Source organism: Passer montanus, unplaced genomic scaffold, assembly GCF_014805655.1.
Source record: "Passer montanus isolate IOZ18808 unplaced genomic scaffold, ASM1480565v1 scaffold70, whole genome shotgun sequence".
Lineage (NCBI taxonomy): Eukaryota > Metazoa > Chordata > Aves > Passeriformes > Passeridae > Passer > Passer montanus.
Window position 1 is genome coordinate 2,106,660 of NW_024372148.1, and position 21,978 is coordinate 2,128,637.

The 21,978-nt window shown below is 40.2% G+C and overlaps 1 protein-coding gene across 1 annotated transcript in view; it reads right to left on the reverse strand.

Moving 5' to 3' along the window:
- Positions 1-224: 224 nt before the first annotated feature.
- Positions 225-21,978, reverse strand: part of TAF4B (TATA-box binding protein associated factor 4b) — a 72,887-nt gene continuing 51,133 nt past the window's right edge. Inside the window, exons 14-15 of the mRNA XM_039730161.1 lie at positions 13,045-13,164; positions 225-2,152 (exon numbers count right to left, since the gene is read on the reverse strand). Of these exons, the coding sequence (XP_039586095.1) occupies positions 1,988-2,152; positions 13,045-13,164 (285 nt within the window). The 3' untranslated portion in view covers positions 225-1,987. The remainder of the gene's footprint in view (positions 2,153-13,044; positions 13,165-21,978) is intronic.

The following is a 21,978-nucleotide window of genomic DNA, read 5'->3' on the forward strand; positions in this document are numbered from 1 at the left end:
TAAAACTCCTTCAAACAAAGATGTTCATAGTTAATATGTCACATGAGGAAACCGTGCCAGCTCCTGCGATGGGCAGACAGCTGGGACTGGCTCTCCAAGTCACACCATTAGTCATGGTGCTGACAGCTTCACATGCTGAACTTCTCACGTCTGGAAACAAAGTTACCAATTTGTTATTTTTAATAAAATAAAATTGCTTTAATGCAGTATTTAAAATAATTTTTAACATCTGATTAATAAGATAACAGTACACAAATATGGAAAATGCTGCACTTTACATAAAAAGTAAAGCTAAGCATTTAATAATACAAAACAATTTTGCCCGATGCCATCAATATCTTGCAAACTATAGTCAAAGTACTGTTTTTCTTATATATATATATATGCTATATATACATATAGAAATAATTTACAGCATTCATTTACTAGATTTGTTTACTACTGTTCCAACAAAAACCAACATAACCAATTCACAACTTCGTGAATTTGGTAACCATCTACAGTGGTTCTGACAGTGCAGAACAGTTGTGTGAATAGTTGCTCCAAGTTTTGAAGCAGCATGCCAAGTAACCTTAGGAAGCTTGTTCCTTGTCAAAGAAAAGAAAATTCAGCAGGAAGCCATTCAATAGTTGGTTAGAGCATGGTGCAAGTAATGTTCTGTGTTCAATCCCTGTGCAGGCTGTTCACCTCAGAGTTGGACTTGATGATCCTTGGGGGGTGGGGTCCCTTCCAACTCAGGATATTCTGTGATTCCATAAATGCAGTCAGTGTCTTTCCCACCAGTCCTGGGAAACAGCCATGCTATACAGCGCTGTGTCATGAAAGGCAACACGTTTGGAGCCTAGGGAGGAGGGTGACCCAGAGGGCTTTCCTTCCACCACAAAGCAGTCTTTACCAGCAAGTAGACAATCTTTGAACCTGTTCTAACAGTCTTTATAATCCAGAGTCCTCCTTCTCACTGAATGGGAACAAAGCAACTGTCTAAATACTTTCTATTTGAGAAGCTTCCCTGTTACACCACATTAAAGTATTAAAACAATATTCTAAAGCAGTGAATCCTGTGCTTTGCAAACACTGCTCCTCTCCAAGGAGAGTCTTCAGCTCCAGAGTTTCAATGCATCTTAACTTTTTCCTTTTTTGTAGTCAGAACAGGTTTTGTTAATATCTTTCCACATCTGTGCTCAAGTTCAATGCTATTTTTTTGTATCCATAAAAAGATAAACTGTTTTTTTCTGTTACTCTCCCTTTTTAGGATCTTTTACTCCTTTTATTTTTAGTAACTTCAAATTTTCCATGACCATCCAAGTATGCCCTAACTACACTGTGTGATGTACTTCAATCACAAGACTGACTGATTTGTCCTCCTTCCCTCTGTCACTTTCTCAGAGGAAAGGCTGAGGGCAATTGAGGCAAAGTGTGGGGTAGAAAGGACCCCTCATTCCTTTTCCTTGCTACTTTGATCACCACAAGTGAGCATCCAGTAGTAATTCTAAACTCAGAAAATTTAGGATGTTGAGTTGCACAGGCAATACATTAGTGTGTTTACTGACTGCTGGTTCATGATTAAATACAGTTGCCATGCTATGCTGTGCCATTATGATGATATTTGTTTCCCTAAATAAGATGGGGTTGGAAGGTGGCACTACACATAGAACAGAGGTTGCAGACTCTGGAGTACTGAAGCAAGTGGCATACATAAACTAGGGACACTTATCAAGCCCTCAGAGCTTTTAAGACAGTTAAATGCAAGCAGAGAGGTGCTTATGTGTGCAGCTCAGTGTCTTCACTGGTTTACAGACAGATTTAAGCCAAGTATTATTAAAAACCTTATAGGTGCTAAGTTAGGTATTTAATAAAAATGTTTATCTGTAAACAAGAGTTATCCTTACAACGGATCATTTTCCAGAAACTGGAATTTCAAGACAGTGCAACAATGCTTCAGTGTTATCTTTGGCAGTAGACAGCACGGTGAAATGCAAGATTCAAATCACTTCAGAAGGGCACGGTACAAGCGCAGAGAATGCTTCATCTCCCTCTCTTGTTCCATGCAGAATATCAAGTCCCTGAGACAGACACGGGTTACTCTTGGACAGAGCATCTGCTTCGTAAGGCCAAAACCTGATGATCCAGCAATTCCATTGCCATTCAAACCCTAAATGGAAGAGAGAGGAAGAAAAAACCCATCAGAAACATTAGGATTTCATAGAAGTAAATAGAAGTTTTAACTAAACTGGTGGGATTATACTGCCTACTTGTATAAAACTAGCCCACTGGTGTTCAGCTTTCGTCGTTGAAAACCAGCAACACAAAATCCTTGCAGATTAGATACTGAAAAAGACAAAGCAAGTGCTTGCCAGCTGATGGTTTATTTCAGTCAAAGCAACCACAAAGTTCTTTCTTCCTTTAAAATTATACTAATATGGTAAGATAAATAGATGCTGTTTCACTGAAGTCTGCCAAACAGACTTGCACTGAGAAAGGATCAGGCAACTACGAAGAAGGTACTAACACAGTACCTATACAGAGTCCCAGGTTGTGCACAGCGCTTACTACTGCTTGCTCCAGAGGTTTCCATCTCTTCATGAGGAAAACTGTCACTGTGAGTGCACCCTAACTTTGGAACATGGCCAGGAGAAACTCATCCCAGCCATCATCTGTGCTCTGTCCTTTAAGAGGGCAACATACTCAGTGAAAGCATCCAGATATTCAGAACTCTGTATCTGAGCCTATCCACCTCAGTCAGCTGCCCTGCTTGGTTATGAAAATACAATTGGTAGGAGATGATGACATTTAGTAGTTTTACATTCAAGCTACTGGAATGAGCAACCCCCACGCTTTCCAAAATGCCCCAAGATTTATTATTAGGGGTGGGGAAGAGGAAGATTACCATGAGCTGCACAATAGACTGGCTACTTATCTTGGAGCCAATCTGTGCTGCACAGCCAGTCTCTTATCACTACTGGAGGGTTCTTGGTAATGAATGTAATTTGTACAAATACGAGTGCTCAGTCTCTGTAACTTCAGCAAGGCAATGCCTGCCAGCATCAACACCACTTGGAGATGGTGTTGCTTGGATGCAGTGTTAACTATATCAATTCTTACCCTAACACTCTCTGCAAGACTTCAGCAAAATGACTTTGCCCACTTTGCTTAGAGAAATCTGTTTAAACTCCCCATTTATTAGAAATGACTATCAGTGCTGGACTACATATAGCAGCAAATGCTACTGTTGTTAGGGTGGAAGCATTGATATTTATTAAAAATATAAAGAGATTCACCAGAGAGCACATGCTGGCCACAGAAAACCCAGGGCACATTGCAGAAATGGAAGCTGTATTTTTTTTACAAGCAGCACGCAGGGTATTCAGCACCATTTCATTTGCTTTACAGTCAATACTATTAAACACTATGAAATGCCATCATTTGAAACTTTCAGTTTGTTAAATGGCTCGGAACAAATGTGTGCGTGGGGAAGACTGCTGGCCACATTGCACAGAGGGCACTGCTGTCCTGGTAAGACACAAAAGGGTCACAGTTCAAGTTTGTCATATGACAACCCTGAAGGATCCAGGGAAAAGATAGCTCTGCAATGCAGCTGCCAGCACGGGTTGAAAAGGAGGTCAGTCCAACAGGATGCAGCAGAAGGCCCGAGGCAATGTTATAAATGAAACAAACCCCAAGGGTTTTCAGTAACCCAACAGCAATGTCCTTTATAATTCAAAGAACTTTATTGAGGTGAAAGTATTTTCTCTCTAAGTAAGTCATTAGACTGGAAGTCTTACCTTTAAAAAGACACCAAACAAAGCCACCTCAATCCTGTTCACTCTTACAAAAAGTGAGACAGACGGCACAAATCACCCAGCCCACTTTGGAAGCTGCTGTTGCTGCTGTAGCTGCAAGATGCTACAACAGGGCAGAAGCTGCTTGAGTTTGAGACAGTTATGGATTTGTTTATTCTTAAATTCCTACCCATCATGCCCAGTGCAGAGACATAAAGTGATATTGTGCTGTAATACCACATCCGAAGTCAAAGCTTGTCCTGAGCCCCTGTTTACTAAGACAGCCATTCACAGTTCTGAGTTTCCCATAGCATCACTCTGGCTTATCAAAGCTACCGAGCACAGCATTTCAGGGGCCAGGGAGCTCTTTGACAACCAACAGCTCTTACCATAAGTTAAAAGAAAGTGTCCTTCTCTCAAAGTACATGATGGTTTAAAATTAAAGAAGCCAACAGACAGCCTAGGTCTTTCCAGTCCAGATAGGGACCATGCCTGGGAACGCACATTTAAGTGAATTTATGCAGTGCTGAGCACTATCTCCTGTTAGCTACAGTCTCCCACAGTTGTATTGAAACACTGTTTTTTCCTGGTTTTGTTTTGGAACTTGGACCAAGCAGTGGTCCAAGATCTGCACATCTCAAAGAACCATCACAGAGCCCTCTGTTAATGTCCAAGACTTTCCTTATGAAATGCCCAGCTCTGAGCTCTCAAGCTGACAAAAGGGACACTTTAAGGGATGATCCTCTGCTGCTCCACTTGAGCAAATTCCTATTGGGCAGGAGGTCAACCTGGTCTGGCCTTAGGCAACAGTCAATAATTCTCTCCTTTAGATCTCACATACCCCATCCTCAGAAGCACAAAACTTTTGAGACCTGAAAACCACCAGCTGACTCCTCGCTCCCAGACATCTCTATTACGCTTCTCCCATTTGGGCAGCAACCACTTGTGTCTTGCTGGTTTGGGGGATTCTTCACTGTTAGTCTTCAGCATACCCCAAGATACCTTTGTCCATTTCTAGGGGAAAAGTGCTGCTTTTCAACCAGGTCACAGCCAAGTACACAGATAAACAAATAGAAAATGCATCCCTGTAGAATAAATTCTAACAAAGGGTACTGCAAACAGCCTGCATCCACCTTCTGCAATATCTAATTATTAGTGCTTTAACTAGCAAGTTCTTCTTTCTTTTTTTTTTTTTTAACCTTGAAGTTTCTGCCTTTCAGTAAACCCTCACCACCCTGCTCTCCTTCCAAAAGGGAAATGACAGAGACATGCAGCCCAGGAGGGCCAACTACCAGTGTAGATTCTACCAGTCAGCCTGGCATCACAGCTGACAGGCCCTGTTTGTAAGCCAGGTTACAGCAGTGTAACCACACCACTGTAAACCACCCATCCCAGTACTGAGACAGCAACTGGCTTTAAATCAGCCCCAGGAGGTCACAACTGCAGCAGTTCTGCTTTTGAACTATCCTCAGAATTCAGCCCAAATCAGCAGCTTTTCCACAGCAGCACACTGTCACCCTTATAGCCTTTTATAAACACCTGACAGAGATCAATTACACTCACTTGGCAGCAGAACCCATTGTGGTGCTCCTGCTGTAGTCCCAAGCTGTTGAACAGCCAGTTTCATTCAGAGGTGCTCTGGAAACCTGTTTAAAGATCTCTAGAGCTCTCTCCAGTGGCTGGATGGAGAATGATATACCAATTCTCTGAAAAGGCAAGAGTGAAGTTAATACAGAGTCACCTTACTTCTAGTCTGCAAGGTAGCTGGAGCTTGGCATCTGCAAGTTTGGATCATGGATACCAACAAGTATTTCAAAACTGCTCAGAGCTATTCTACAGGCCCTGACACAAAGCTCCTAGAGGTTTGCAAACCTCTCCCTCCCTACCAAGTTCCAGTCAGGTTCAGTGAGCTGCTCCTGCTGGACGACATGCTCTCTTCACAAATTCAATGACTTCACACCAACCAAAATTCAAAATTTTAAACTCTTGGGAGGGAGACACTTTAAGGGAGAAAAGTACTCAGTCAGATGTGCTAAAGTCAAGCCAAGAGTTCTCATTTCAATTTTTGGTGTGGCATAAACATATCACAGGCCCAGAGCCAAGATCCCAAGACAGCAAATTGTTATTGCAGCTCTGCTGCACATTATAAAAATACCACCAGCAGAAGGAAGCAAAGTCATGAGACACTTTTCAATGACTTTCCCAAACCCTAAAAAATGACAGCTGAGTGCAGCAGAGATGTGGTAAGAGCACCTAGTGAATTGAAGCAAAAGTTTCCAGGTTCAACCCCCATCTCTGTCATGTGTGGTTACACTGAGATCAGGGATATCTAGTGTTTGCTGTACTTGGTCTCCCAGCTGTAAAACACAGGACACATTCCTGTCTCATAGGAGGAAACAAGGGTTAAAAAACCATTAACACATTGTATTGAAGCACTTACCTGAGTCTCCTCCAGTAGCCAGGGGGAAAGGAACAGACCCTGGCAAAATTGTGACCTTTTTGCTCATACACAAAAGTGCCTAATCTAGGCCACAGAAAACAAAGTGAAAGAAGTTGATAGCAGTCTGGTGGTAAGCCGGCCTGCTGATGCTGCCTATTCTAACAAACCTCAGTCTGACAAAAATACTCCCACATTCACAACACTGAAGTATTAGATGACTCAATATTTATAGGATTCTTTTTTAAAAATAAAGTTGGTTGTGTTAGGTTGGGGTCTGGGGATTTTAGGGTTTTTTTTAACCTTATAGAACATTAGCATAGCTCAAGCCAATGGCTGAAAGACTCAGATCTCTATATCCAGACTACTTCTTGTGTGGCTGAAAACAAATGTGTATCTATGATGTTATCTGCAGCCTACAAAAAAGCCTCACAGAGCTGTCAGATCTATATAATAGAAAACTCCATTCAATTACACATTTTTTTTTAGATTTCATTGCAACATTCCTACAAGTCCTTTCAAATGTAGGCAACAACATGTTTTACATATTGAAACAAATTACTGTGAATGCAATGTCAGTTTATTCACTATTATGCCCAAGATTCATGTATGCATGTCACTTCTTATGGGTACATCAGATGCTTAATCTGTACCTGGAGGTAATGAATCCTATACAAATATGTCATGTTAGTTAACAGACAATTATTAAGCTGAAATTTTCTGGCTCTTTGCCACATCATTTTAAGCAATGTATTGTCAACTAAATTATAAATCTCTTGACCCTTCACATGTCATCAACATTTGTGCATTACCAATATGTTCAGCCTAAAGCTACAATGCAATTAGTCATTTAAATTGCAGATCTCTTTCACATATAAGAATTAAGTTCATCTCTAGCACAGAGAATGCACAATATGGGCCAATGAACTGTATTTCTGAAGTGTGTGAATGGCAGTTGAGAATATTTTTGCCTATTTAAATGGGGAAAAATTCAGATCAAGTGTATAGCCTAGACTGACAGACGCCAGGAAATCCAGCACAGAAACTGAAACTCTTTAGCTGACAGAGTTGTGCTTTGTTAGGTCTTGAAACAAGTAACTAAGATGCTGAAGACATTTTATAATTGCAATAACTTTTAGCTCCCTTCTTCCCCAAAGGTATGACCATGTCATAGACACTTCAGTTGTCCAAGAGTTTAAATAAGAACCAGAAAAGAGTCTGCATACAGCAAGCATATGCAAAGTAGAAAAAACCTCACCCTCCAGTATCATTTAATACCTATGGGCTGGGTGAAGGGGTGACAGAGACAGAAAGAGACACAGAGAAAGTGAGGAAAACCACTGAAGTGTAGAAACAGATTTTGTAGCCTCGTTCTGAGCACCTACTTATATATAAGTAGTCCAATTTGAGGTGATTGCTTTTAAATTAATTTCATGTAGCTTCTCAGAAAATACTTTAGCAGACTATCATGTACCCATGCCAAAGACCAGACAGTGGCCTCATTGCACAGGGAGCTACCATTTGCTACAGAGCCAATTCATGCCATTAGATTCACACTTAGACACAGTCATGTCCTTAACACCAATACTGAAGCTGATGAATTGTGCTAGTGTGCTCCCTCATCAGAAGAGCTTATGGCCAAAAAGAGTGGCAGTAGCTTCTACAGTTACCACTTATAAGAGCATAAACTCCTTCTGGAATAAAAAATAAAATAAAATAAGCCATTGGATTGTCACACACAAGCAAAAACAAATCATGTCTCTTCCCCAGTCACTTGGAAGAGTTGGGTTTACTTCCATTCTGCAGAAAGGACTTGTTGCTCAAAGGCTTAGGTCTTCCTCAGTCAAACTAAAGAACATTTCCAAAGCTTAAACAAGCACCTTATACAGAATATGTTGAATCAACGTGCATACCAGCATCCCAAAGTTGTAAAGCAAGAAGGGTAAGTTCTGTTAACAATGATCAGATGTGGCAGACACAAGAGAAGATGACAAGCTCATTTCCTCCACCCACAGTCAATGCTAAAAATGGAACAATGACCACTGTGGTAAACAAGGCATTTCTTCCATTTTTGCTTGCCAAACTTCTTTGCAGAAGGAGAATGCAAGTGTGGACTGCTGTATTAGATGTGCACAACCCTGGAAGTATCACATTATTTCAAGTATGTTGGCCAGGGTTAGGAGTTCAACAGAAAGGGAGTATTTGAATGGCTCTGCACTGACCACAGCCTATCAGCTGCATGATTTACTTATGTAGCAACTACTTGCAGTAGCTTGTTTCCACAACAAAGCCAGACTATCTGTGACAAGGCAAGACCCACACTTATTAACAGAGCAGCCAGTCTTGGCAGGGGACAGAACAGACACAAGCAGTATCTGGAAAGAGGAATTTCCTTTACCACTGGATCTGGCAAAATGAAAGAAAAGACACAAGATGTACAACCCTGAGTCAGTCAGTGGAACCAGCGTGGAAGAAAGCAAGCGAAGAACTCGGCACCAATAGCACTTCGGGGCAGGAGAGACTGCATCACTTCTAAGTACTTAAGGTGTTATCATGGAGCCAGAAAAGTAGCACAAAGCAAGTGTTCTACCCCAAAAAATTACACAGAAGTACTGGTATTCAACTAAGTTTTCCTACATGAAGTAGAAGAAGGGCCCAACCACAGTATTCAGATGACAACCATAAGTGTAACAGCCAGTCTTCCAAGTCTACTTTCAGAAACATCTGCAGACTTTTTTCCTCCCTGGTCCATGATTTTGCAGAAATACACAGCTCTTGGTTCAAAGCCAAAGATGACCTTGCATCCAAGACACATCAGAATAGAAGGAAAGAAAGTTTAAGGACTCAGAACTGTAGTCTTCAAATTTCTAAGATTCCAGTTACAGTGGAAATGAGAAAAAGCTGTTTTCCAAAATGGCTTTGTCAACAGAAAAGCAGTAAAACTTAATAAAAAATATAAAAAAAATCCTTGACTATTTATCAGCACTGAAAACATTATGGGGTGTGTTACCAACCAGTAAAAGCTATGAAACAGAACAAAGAATTGGGAAAATGAGTCTGTGGTTTCAAGTTTACTTTTTTCTTATTTGTTTTAGAAGTGTCCTCCCTTCCCAAGATGAGTTAGTTTTCAATTCTTCCTACCCTTTAATTCATTACTGTTTACCACATGCCCTCAAACTAGGGGAGGAGGAGAGGTGGGTAACAAATGCACAAACCCCAAGACACATATAAATGAAATCCAAAGGCCTCTCCTATTCATTGTATCCAAAAGTGTCCAGACGGATAAGAATGAGAGAAATGAAGATATTGCCACCTCTGGATTACAAGTAGCACAAATTAACACATTTTCACAACAGAGGGATTTTCTTACCAAGGCTTTCTCAAATTGCTTTCTGAACAATACCATTCAAATGTTAAGTTGCAGTGAAGAGAACATGCAAAACTACCCAAACTAGTGTTTCCAGCAAGAAAGGAAAAAGAATTCCCATTACACTGATGCCTTTTCTTTTATTTTTTTTAATTAGGCCTAGAGCATTAGCCTTATTTTTTCATTCCATGATCATCATGGATTTGTCACTACTGCTATTTTAACTTTAGAGATACATAAGCAATCATGGCAATATATAGATTATTCTTTTTATATTGCTTTTAGGCCCATATTAGTTCACAGGCACTCCTCTGAACAAGAGCCTCTTTCTGTACTTGTTACACTATGAGGTGATGAGGCTGCTGGCAAGCAGGCTTCCAGCCTGAAAGCACAAGCTTCTGTCACCACATGTTCTAGTTACCACATTAAAATGACCCATAACAGGTCTCCTGGAAACACCAAGTAAAGCACAATTTCAGACATCAATAATAAGATGAACATGCAGGAATCATGTGCTCAAGTATCTTGGGAAGAAGACTTTTCAGAAGAGGAGCAAAACCCACTGATAGAGTGTAGAGAAATAGAAAACCTTGGGCGGAAGAATCATCCCAGTTAAACACAGATACTTATTTTTGGATAAGTTAGCATACCATGCTCCCTGAAATGCTGGTTTGAGCCCTTCACATTTACTGCAACAGCAGGCAGCAGATCCAAGCAACCCAGTCTGCTGAACTGAACTTTCCCAGTATCCCAGTATTACGTTTTGGTACTGAATAGAGAAAGGCAAATATATGACAAATTTGCTTACCGAGTTTCATTTTTTTAATACATACTGTAACTGATTATTTCTTCCCTGTCTGCCCAAATACATTAAGGCTTTGGTTTGCGTCAATAATTGCTTGAAACAATTCCTTTCCTTTAATTATTTTGCAGTAGGCAACCATAAAAAGAAGCTGTACAGAGCTGACATGGCCATAGAAGACACGAACAATGTACAAAGAACATTATCCAAAGAAAGTTGGAAGTCATAGTTAAAAATCTTAATCCAATTAGTTAAATATCATTATTCATATTTAGGAATGACTTCCATCATACATGTCTACCAAGTTATTAGTCTTTAAAAATAATAATAGTAAAAAAGAATGTCCCAGGAGTATTGTTCACAGATTTACTTGCCATATTGCACAGTCTAGAAGTTCTGACATTTAAGATTATTTGAGAGTAAAGCTCTCCGTATTTTGTCTGTATTTGCAATTTGAAATGAAAAAGCACATCCTGCCCGTTTAAATTATTCTCAGACAGGTTGCCCAAAAAGATGATTCTAAAGATGCCCAAATGTGTATCAGCCTAAGGCCATATTGTACTTGCTTTCAGTTTCAAAGACCTCCTTTCATCTCTGAAGAATGGAATGTTGTTTACTGCTCAGGATGTTTTGCCATGTTATCATGAATGTATTACAAATGTTCTGCTTCTTGAACTAGAGAGTGTTTGTCAAAACCATTCTTTATTCTACATGAGAAGTCTTAAGCCTTTTATAAATCCTGCTCAGATATATTGGGACACTTAAAACCATTTAAATCTAAACATCCTTCTTAAGGATTGCTATCCTGCATAATTTCACAAAATAGTAAAAAAAAAAGGTCTGAAGAGACACGCTTTCTGTAGCATAAGCCTAAGAACTAGGCATTGGAATTGAGCTTGCATGCAAGAAACAAAAATGGTTCCACTGTCAGATTTACTTTCACCTACTGCCCTAACAAATCAGTCTATATAGCAACCATATGAGAAGCTGCTTAAAATACAGCAGGTAAATTTGTGACAATGGAATGTTATCAGGGTTTATGGTCAGTTTTAGGCGTGTCATGTCCACATTCTTTTAAAGTGGCAAAATAAATAATGGATAACCAGCTTTCAACAGCAACACTGTTATCTGTCTTGCTTTGGCATAATCTCGTGAAGTTTTTAATAAAGCAGACATACCACAGATTATGAGAAATAACTGAAAAGTACTTAACAGGCAGACTTGTTAAATATTCAGAAACAAATCTGACAATAATTACAGAAAACCACTATGAAGAACAGGAATAGTTACCTGATAGAAGCTTGGGGGAAGATGAGAAAAGGATGGGGAAAACAGTTCTTGTGCTAGACAGATTTTTTCAAGTTTTTCCAGTGGTATTAAAAAAAAATAATCATACATTTAGCTTCATGTGAAAGTGCATTAAAAAACTTCAAAGAAGAGAAGAAAAGCTGCTCAAAAGCTGTGAACGCTGCTCTCTGCAGCTTGTTTAGAGAAATATTTTTTCCCTTCACTTGTGGTTAACAGGGAGCATTCAAAGACCTAATTCTGTGTCCATGTCAGGGAAAAAGTAAGTTAAAAATTTGCTGAAACAACTCTACCTCATCTGCTTAGCGAGGCCCCTTGTCACAGACCAGATGAAGAAAAAACTATGGGACAGTTGCCACCACTGTCTCAGTTACAATGCAAATAACTGAGGACAAGGTCCTCCCAGACTCTGCTATGCTAAAATGACAAAGTATTTTCAATCCTATCATCTATTAAAGCTTTCCAGACAACAAGAATGAAAAAGACTGAAGGTTCATCAGAAAGGACAACTTTACCACCATTGCCTCCACACAAGAGTTACTTTCCAGGCTCCTGATGGTTTTGATTATGTCAGGCCAACCAGACTTTCACTTGAGCAATATCGAGGCTTCATGATAGAGGGGCAAAACTGGCTGTAACACCAATTTCTCCCATCTCCAGCAAAGGTGATGGCCTCTAACAGAAGTAGGCTCTCAGTCTCCTCAGGACTTCTGGAGTCACAAAAGCTTCCCAGGTACTGGGAAATGTTACTCTTCAGCACATTGAGAGATTTGCTCAGAAAAGGTTTGTTGAAAGCACTTTCAGTATTCAACTTGAGCCACAGAAGACAGTCTGGCTCATTGACCATTGAATGGTCAAGCTTTACTGACTTACTTACTGCTTTTTAGGAGAACCTGGCGAAGGTGAACTCACAGAATATTTGAGAAGAGTCCCTAGGCATTGTGCACGGATTAATGTCCACAGTCAAATGTCAAATCAAGAACCATTCAAGTCATCCAAACCAGGAACTGTGAGTTCACCTGAGGGGCCATGACAACTACCCACTGCAGAAAGCCACCACAGCTTGGTTCCTCTCCACTATAGATGGGATTTCTCTGAGTCATCATTTAATTTAGTCCTTTACACACCGTGCTCTTATACACAGTCTTTCCTTTAACACAGAATTACACACTCCCATCAAATTTACCAGAAACAATCCTTTCAACCACCTAACACACAAACTAGGTTTCTTACAGAATGCAACAAACCATTTTGTGTGAGGGAACTCACACTTCTTCCTACAGGGAAAGATAAATGTAATTAATTCAGTATGAAGATGTAACACGATGCGAGTCATTGCAAGCCAGGTCTGTACCTCGAGCCCAGATGCAATGTTCAGTGAATCCAATGGTCTTTTCTTCCTTGGTCCAATGGCTGCCAAAGCTGTGAGGTTGGCTTCTCTTTGTTGCATCTGTGCCAATTCCAGCTGTTGCATCTAATTTAAAAAGAAAACACCTGCATTAATTATGATACACATTATGTTCAAGGTTCTTTTTAGATGTGTTTCAGACGGCTCTGTAGCTCCTACAGAAACAATGTGTTTCACAGCATCTTTCCCCTCTTTCTGGTCACTTCTGACAAACACCAGTACTCAGTCATGCTTGGAGCCCCATAGACAGCACTGTTTAACTAACACCCTTTATGGAGACCACACTGTGGTATATCAATGCAGCCTTAACACAAGCCTTGCAGCTGCTTCCTTATCTCATAAGGTTTGTTGTTTCTGGTTAATGGAAAATCTTGGTCTGAACTGTTTTATGAAGGTGGGTTAGTATTAAAAAAATTTAAGTTAGCAGGTTATGTGACCTGGTTTTATTCTTATTTCAAAATAAGAATATCTTGCACAAGCAAGATACCAAATTTCCTCTATCAGCTGACCTAAGCACTTAATACTGCCTTTGTGAAACATTGCATTACCCAATTTAACAGGATGCTGGTAGTTGACTACTAGGCTTTCTTTTCCCAGTACATATTTGAATGTTCAGGAACATCTGAAGCAAGGTAGAGATACACTGCACGTTTATTTTCACTCAACTCCAAAACTGCTGAACACTAAGAAATCATTAGAAACAACCTTCACTTGGGTTAGGTAAACTTGGCATGGGATAGAAACGCACAGTAAAGAGCATTAAAATAAAACAATAAAAAAAAATTATTCTTGTATTTCGAGATACATTCTGTTCAATAACTATCCATTCCAGCTGCTCTGGAGCTCAACCCAGTCAGGTCTGCTGACAGACTTACTGTCTTAGATCAGCCACCTTGCTAACACAACCACACTGCTTCCAGATCCACCACCGGTCCATCTTGGAGCATGGGTGGAGAAGGAAGGTTTTCCAGACATAAACCTCTGGGTGATGTCAACCCTGGAATGGTCTCACCTGCAACTAGTATAGCTCTGTAGCCCTTGTCCTCCCCATTCCCAGGACTTAGATGATTGTTCACATGGGGATTCTCTGCATGGATGTGTGTGCATGTCTTAAAAAAACTAAGTACAACCATACCATGTGTAGGAAATCATCCAAATCTCCTCCATCATAAACCCAATGAATTACCTTGATTTCCTCACCCAGTCAATACAGATATCTTGTGTACCAAGCTTGTAACACCCTGTGATTTTGGTTGCTTTTCAGCTCTCAGAGATCCCACTTGGAGAGAAGAGCAGCTGGTAACAACTGAGCTTGTTCAGCACTCGGAGATCCCACTTGGGGAGAAGAAGAGCAGCTGGTAACAACTGAGCTTGCAGCCCCTACATGGTATGAGTCCGCTACTTGCTACCACTTAAATAAAGCAGCATCCAATGAAACACTTTGGGGCTCATGGGGAGTGTTTTGGGAAAGAGAGACTTTTGCTGGGTAGTTTCTGGGTGGGTGGGGTTACAAGCCTTATTTTACATCATGTAAGTAGACTTTAGTGATGGTGGCAGCTTCACATCAGGTACTGCAGCAACTAGGCTATTTAAACAAAAACAGTATCTCAGGGCAAGATTCCTTAAAGGACAATGTTCCCTGGAAGACTCAAACGGCTCAAGGTTTTTCAGCAGAAATCAGGGAAAGCAAGATTTTAACAAATACATTGAGAATAAAGTTTTTGGGGGGTTTGTATGTTTCAGTTTTGAAAACAGCACTATTTGAAAGTCATCTTTGATCATTCTATGTAGGCTTTTATTTTATGTAGTAGTACGTTTTCAAAGCTAGATATCAGCATTCACTTACCACACACACTATTCTTGCTTTTGTGTGCAGTGTACACAATTAAAACCTTATTTATCAAAATTCGCTCAATTGAGTCATCTTGTTTTTATCCAAATATACAGGATTGCTTTCAAGAATACTTTACAGACTACAAACTTTCAAACTACTAGTATTTTTTAATTGTCTGAGGTTAACTCTAGCCAGCTTAAGTAGCATAAAATGTTTAAGATAAATTTTCTTTTAATCTCATATATAGATTAAATCTCATATCTTTATATTCAGTGACACACTCCAGCCAATCAGAGATGGAGGAAGGTGAAAATAAACTAAAAGAAAAATTTGAAACTTTGCAAACTGTGAAAGATTGAGGCAGGAGCAATAAAGTGCTTAGAATAAATGTTAAATCTCAGCAATAAAATGCTGAGATTTTTGGCAGAGGCAGGTGCTGACTTCCAGCCTCAGCTGCCCAGGCCTCCAACACCTGGAGCCACTCATCCTTACAACAGCTATGGAGCAGCCCTGCAGAAGCAAGTAGTCCTTCCTGCCAGCAGGGTAGTGCAGTCATCACGATGGTCACATGTACACCACAGTCTTCTTGCCATCTGAAGGGGCATTGCAACATGCCATGCACACAGCACCCCTCTGGGGAAAGATTAAACTACTAAAGGCTCCAGTGAAAGAGAAAACCAGAAGGGGAAAGATGATTTGCTTCAATTTAGGAACCATTGCACCCAAAATAAAATGACTTTTAAAACCATTAAACTTAAGACAAAGCAAAACAAACCAAAAGCCTTTATTAGTCTAATCGTGTGCTTCCATCCCTGGGAACCACTGGAAAACACATCCCCATTCCCTCTCAACACTACAAAACACACACCAACCAGCATTACTGCAGTTAGACTTGTCAAAAACATGTGACTGCTGAACACCTCTGGCCTGAAGCAGCATTGAAATAAGCCCCTCTCTCCTTTTTACAGGTGTTGATGGGCAGGCACGGCCAAGTGTAAGGACAAAATGCAGAGCTATGAATTAAACACCAAGAGGGCTTTGGGTTGGCATCAGCAGGGAGTGGAGGGGACTGGGCAAGTTGAGGCTCTCATGGTGGAGCATCAGGATGCTGCTCTGGTTGAGGACTGGGCAGTGCCTTGGCACCGTCACCATGGAATTCTAGAGACCAAGCGTGCTGCTGGCACAGACACACTGCAGGAAGGAGCAATGCTCCTGGAGGGCAGTACTGGCAGAGGTAACAAAGGAGAGGATGACAGGGAGACTCTATAAAAAAGATGTGCTTTCTAGAAACAGAACTGATGCATCTTTGACCAGGCAGTTCCCAAAACAATGCTGAAATCATACATCATTAGCAACATCTGCTCTCTGATACGTTTTCCACCTCCTAGCTAGTCAAAGGATTTTTCAAATCATAGAGAATCTCACCAGGGATTTGGAGCAAAAGAAAAAAAAAATCATAGTCTTGTTGCATTCTATACATCTCGGGGATTTTTCTGAGAACATAATTAAGACAAATGAATTTAAACACTCAATTTCTATAATGGACTCAACAGATCCCCATTAAGCGATATGGGCAGGCATCCAAATTACCCTGCTGAAGCCAGCAAAATCATCTTTTCATAGAGTTTTGTTCCATTAAAAATTGCACATTAAATGTCTAAATATTGTGTGAGCAGTTAAAAGCACAGGATAAGGAGAAGACAGGCAGATAATGTCAAGGAATACCCGAGGACACTGGCTGGCTAACTATGGCCAGATTTTCCTAAACAAGATTAGGAAAGAGCAAGAGGTGACTGTGTGGAGTCAAATCTTTCTTCAATGGTAAGTTTTGTAGCATGTAAGTTAGGGAAGAAAGCTCACTGCATAAGGGGCAGTAAAAGCAGTACATACACTTTATTAAAATATAACCTAGAGAAGCTGCACGGTTTCCCTTCTAGAGGTCAGTTTCATTAACGTTGGTGTCTTTGAGTATGATAGGATACAAAGAGAACTGTCACACCCAGGTGAAATCATACCATCATACTTATCTTGACAACAGACTGATCTTCCTTGAAGACTGAAGTGTGTGATGGCAATTCCAGAGGAGCAGGAGGGAGTTGCACCATACACTGAACCCCCAAACCAGCAGGCTGCCTCTCAACCTGACCTGCATCATCTGCTGAAAGATGTTGCTCTTCCATCACAGCACAAGAACCCAATGCATGCTCTATTCAAAATCTGTTCCCCAAGAAGGGCAATAAGAGGGGATGGGTTCCAGGGAAGGGGCAAATGAATGTTCATGCTTCCTTACGCCCCCTTCCCGATTTCACATATGCTAAGAATTGCAGTACAAAGAGTTCTAAAAAACCTGTGTATAAAGATCAAATTGCTATGAAAACGTCTCCGTCTCAGAACTTGTAAAATAGTCTTTGTTGCTGCTGGCCTTTTTAATAATAAAAATAGGGTTTAAACTCTGGTCTTGCAGCAAGCAGGAATCTCTAGGGTGACACAATAACCATTTTAGTTAATCTGACCTGCAGCAGAAATCAGGAAATAAGGTGTGTTTTAAAGTCCTTCCTTATAGTGAAATGGCATTTGCAGCATGGCTGTAATCACACAAAATGAAAGGTTTTAAAATTGACCTCTCTGTTCTTCACTCAATCCTCTGAGAAAAGTATTTTTTTTCCTGCTCACAGAAACTCTCTCACATCTCATACACCACACTGCAGAAAATACGCAAAATCTATTTTTACTGTTACACCAATGACATTTTTGAGGCACTTTAATATTAAAAAATAAATTTCAAGTTGTATAAGAAGACAAGAAGTACTTCAGATATAAGATGCTGAAACTTTTACTTAAAGCAATACTGCAGATTGGTTTTACACTCTTTTGGTTACAAAGCACATGATAATGTAGTTGCCTGCCTTATCAGAGCCTCAATAATGCAAGTTATGCAAATCTCAAGGCTTTCCCTAAAGAGAAAGAATCCCTTAAACACAACTGATGAAAAGTATACACTGCTACAAATAAAGTCAACTAATTCACAGCAGCTAATCCATGATGTGTACAGCAGAGGGTGGCTGTATTATCAAAGGTGGGGGAAAAAAAGAGTGTTATCTAGCTGAATACAAGTTCACCTTGGAAAAAGAGTAGATTAAAGTCTTCATGTCTGGCCACAAAGTCCCCAGGACAGGATTCAGATATTTGATATAACCTTTCATAGAGGACAAAGTACATGAAACATTTGCTCTCTAGATCCTCAAAAAATGGTTTTACCAGGGAAGGTTTTTCTACAGGTAGAGATGAGATCACCTCTCTTAGCCAGGGCTCACAGAGCAGTAACAGGACTGAGGTTAAAGAAAAGCCAGACAGGCAGCCCTTGTCCAGCAGATGACATGCCAGCATCGTGCTGCCACGAGAAATTCATACCACTGTCTGCTTCTGCAGGCACTTCAATATACAAAGAACTAGGAAACAAATCTGAGGAGCAGAGAAAGAAATCTCTCTTCATTTGAACACTAGAACTTATGCCTGGGGGAAAAAAAAAGCCAAAAAATTGTCTTGGCAATGCAATAACAAATATATACAGCCCCATGGATGTAAATGAGCTCAGAAAAAATGCTGGCAAGACAGATGTGGCTAAACACCACAATTCTGGACTTGGTTATAATTAATATAAGAGAAACACTTAAAAGTACATGTACAAGATACTGGGTTTAATATTAAGTAAAAAGTGGGGATGTCTTCACATATGACATTACAGGCAGACAGAGTACAGGACAGATTAAATAAATATTTAAACTAACAGAAGAACTGGCAGGAAAGGAAACCAGGGAAGGCTGAAGACAACTTAATGTATGCCTAAGGGTTATGTGTGCTATCCAGCAATAAGTACATCAGGAGTAATAAAAGCACTAAAGTAGATGAACAAGAATTTTTATAAGACTTGGGAAGGGGGTGGGGAAAGAAAGGAATATAGGCATAGAGAAGAGATAGAATATCCCAACACTATCAGCTTCCTCAATAAAGAAACTAAACAATAAATTAACAAATAGTAAAAGTCACAGTCAGTCAAAGAAACTGTGACCAAATTTTAATGTCTACCTTTTTCTAGTTCACATGTGTGAAAGAGAAACCTCAGGACCCATCTGAGCCTTTTACTGCCCTTTACTGTGTATTTTTGAAGAACTAAACACAGAGGTACCTTTTTAGTGGGTCCACTTATCCCACTGAAATGACTTTTCCCTTTTTTGTATCCATTCTCTCTTTTTGACCAGCTTTTTCAAGCAAGGTTTCTCTGGGTTTCATTATGTTCTCTGTTTAGTGCTTTGAAAGTTGTCTACTGCTCTCAGTCACTTCTCTCTTCATTGTCTTTGGAAGAAAGAACTGCAATTTTTTTCACATTCCCTTTAAGCATTTTAAGGAACTTGAGAAGAAAATGAAAAATAAACCTTAAAATCTGCTTTCAATCCCAAGCCTCTCACACTGGTTGTCATAAAGCTCAATGAGCATTACTGCCTCCAGCCTCTACCTTTCCTATACAAAATTTTCTGCCCTACAGGTTGAATGCGGCTGAATAGCAGACTTCTCATATGGGGGACATTCTCTGAGGAAAACTGACACTTGGAGGCTGCATATTTAAACATTTACCATCCTCTCCTCTTGCCTATAATGCAATTTCTCTTCTTGCAATTGCTTCCTTTCAAACTGTTTTAATTAGCCATACAATTAGTTTCCACTGACTTTTCCCTCTGTTGTAATTTAGATTTAACAGCAGAAAGGCAGAATAGCATGCACTATTTTGAAATGCAGCCCTGACTTACAACAGAGCTGTATGTAATACTGTAGATTTCTTTCAGGTTAATAACCCACATACCTGCAGAACAGTCCCTACTGTGGCTGTGAGCCCCAAGGTCAGGTGCTTTGCCTGTCTGAAAGGGTGCAATTAAATGTTCTGGAGAACAACAGAACATTTTTCTAGAATACCCATTAAGTAATCCACCCATAGGAACAGGGAAAAAAGAAATTGGTATTTTGAGTTGATATTTTAATATATAATTAACTCTACATGAGGTAAAAATCCAAGGCACAGTGACTTCCCGACCCCTTATTTTGCCCACTCTTGGTAAGAATTTCCAATGTGTTGGAGTGTGTGTTTCCTTTCGCCCATTTTTTTGTTTGCTTAACTATTATTGATACATTTCTGTGTTTCCTAGGACACTTGGAACATGATTTCCTCTGTGCAGTCCCATCAGCTTGCCTACTTGAAGGCCCAGGGAAGTTCTTGGGCGTCTGGCATCCAGCATCAAGCTCTCTATGTACTGTCAGACACTGCTTAGGCTAATTGTGCTGCAAGGACAAGAAACAGTCTACAGCACCCCACACCAATGCAACATATTCCACAGATTTTGATTCAGATGCCATCACTTAGGAGAAGACTGTTCAATGACCATCAGCAGGCAGGTTTGACCATCTCATCATACAGTCCACCCAACTCTTCCTGGCAGACAACTCTCTGGATCTTCATTACCATTTTCTTTTTGTACTTTCAGCCCTAAATTTTCCTCTATTAGAATATTTCTAATCCAAGACCGTACTTATAACCAGTTTTATGTTCATTCTCTGTCTCTCAGACAAACTGAGAAAAGGCTATTTGCAAATCCAAGAACATGCTTAATGGAGATGGCAGGGCGGGGCTGTTTTTCACTAAAGATAGTTGTTGCTACGGTTCAGGCAGATGGTTTCAGGATATTAGATGCAGTGTCTCAGCTGCTCTTTTTTTACATTCCTTCAAAACACCAATATAAGTGTCCCAAACAGGCATTCAGTTTGCTTTGTAGCTCGCCCAATAATCTAACACGTTGTGGAATTTTTTTTCCTGACTTTCTACAAGACTTGTAACACACCGAATCTCTGAGATTGCCCTTTGTAAACTGTAAGGCTACACTGAAGCTAATAAAATTTACGTGTATTTGATTATCATGGTTTGGTTTTTTTTGTTTTTCAAAACATGCAGAAGCAGGTAAGAAACACTACAGAACAATAAAGATAATATAAATCAAGTAATTAAGCAGAAGGTCTTAGACTGCCACTGAAGCCTCATAAAACCAATTGATAACTATGAGGTCTTGTTTTGTTTGCAGCAACCTGTACTTGCTTTTTTGAGAGGTTAACTTCTGCCCTGCCACAAGAGTGGTCTTAAATAATTTGAACCATTGGGTCCAGAATACTAGATAGAGAAGCAGCACAAGAGGAAAAAGAAAATAAACAGCTTGAAAATGTGAGTTGGAGGTGGTAGGGCAAGCAGCAAGGAATCAAGTTACAGTAACCTGTTACCTGAGAGTGAGAGGAAATAAGGGAGTTAGATGATTATATGAAACAGGAAAAAAAGATGGTAACTGTTGAAAAGATACTACAGAACAACTAAAATTCAGTCATTACTATGTAAGACCAAGAATGCATGGAATCATGCTGGCTCTTTGATGTTTTCTACAGGGGTTGTTTTGTCTCTACAAAAACCCTAGGGTTTGCCATTTTCCTCCCAGTCAGCTGACACTAAAGGTATTGAATTTTCTCAGCGTCTCATCTACTGCCATCTTGCATCTGTGTCAAAAAATGCACGAGCGAATCAAGCAGGCAGGAGCAAGGAGTGGGAAGATCTGTGCAGTCTCAAGTGAACAGAGCTGCTGAGAGAGCAAGGAATGGGGCAGGCAGATCTGCTGTCCCTCAGGTGCTTGCTCCACACACTCCTCCCCCAGCTCCAGATGCAGCTGCTCCCCTCTGCATGCTGACAGGCGCCGCAAGGTGACACAAGGTAAGAGCAGGGATAAAGGTGGCTGCTGTGGAAAAGATGCTCTCAGTAAAATACCTCTTCACCAGCTCAACCCCAATATATCTTTCCCAGATACATTCTGAGAGGTTTGCCCAGGCTCAGCCTTAAGCTTCCTGAAGCTGTAGTACAAAAGCACACTCACATTTGAAGAGGATGGACAGAAGTACAAAGAAATTGGGAAAAATTCCTTCACCAAAAGGTTTGTCAAGCATTTGAACAGGCTGTCCTAGGA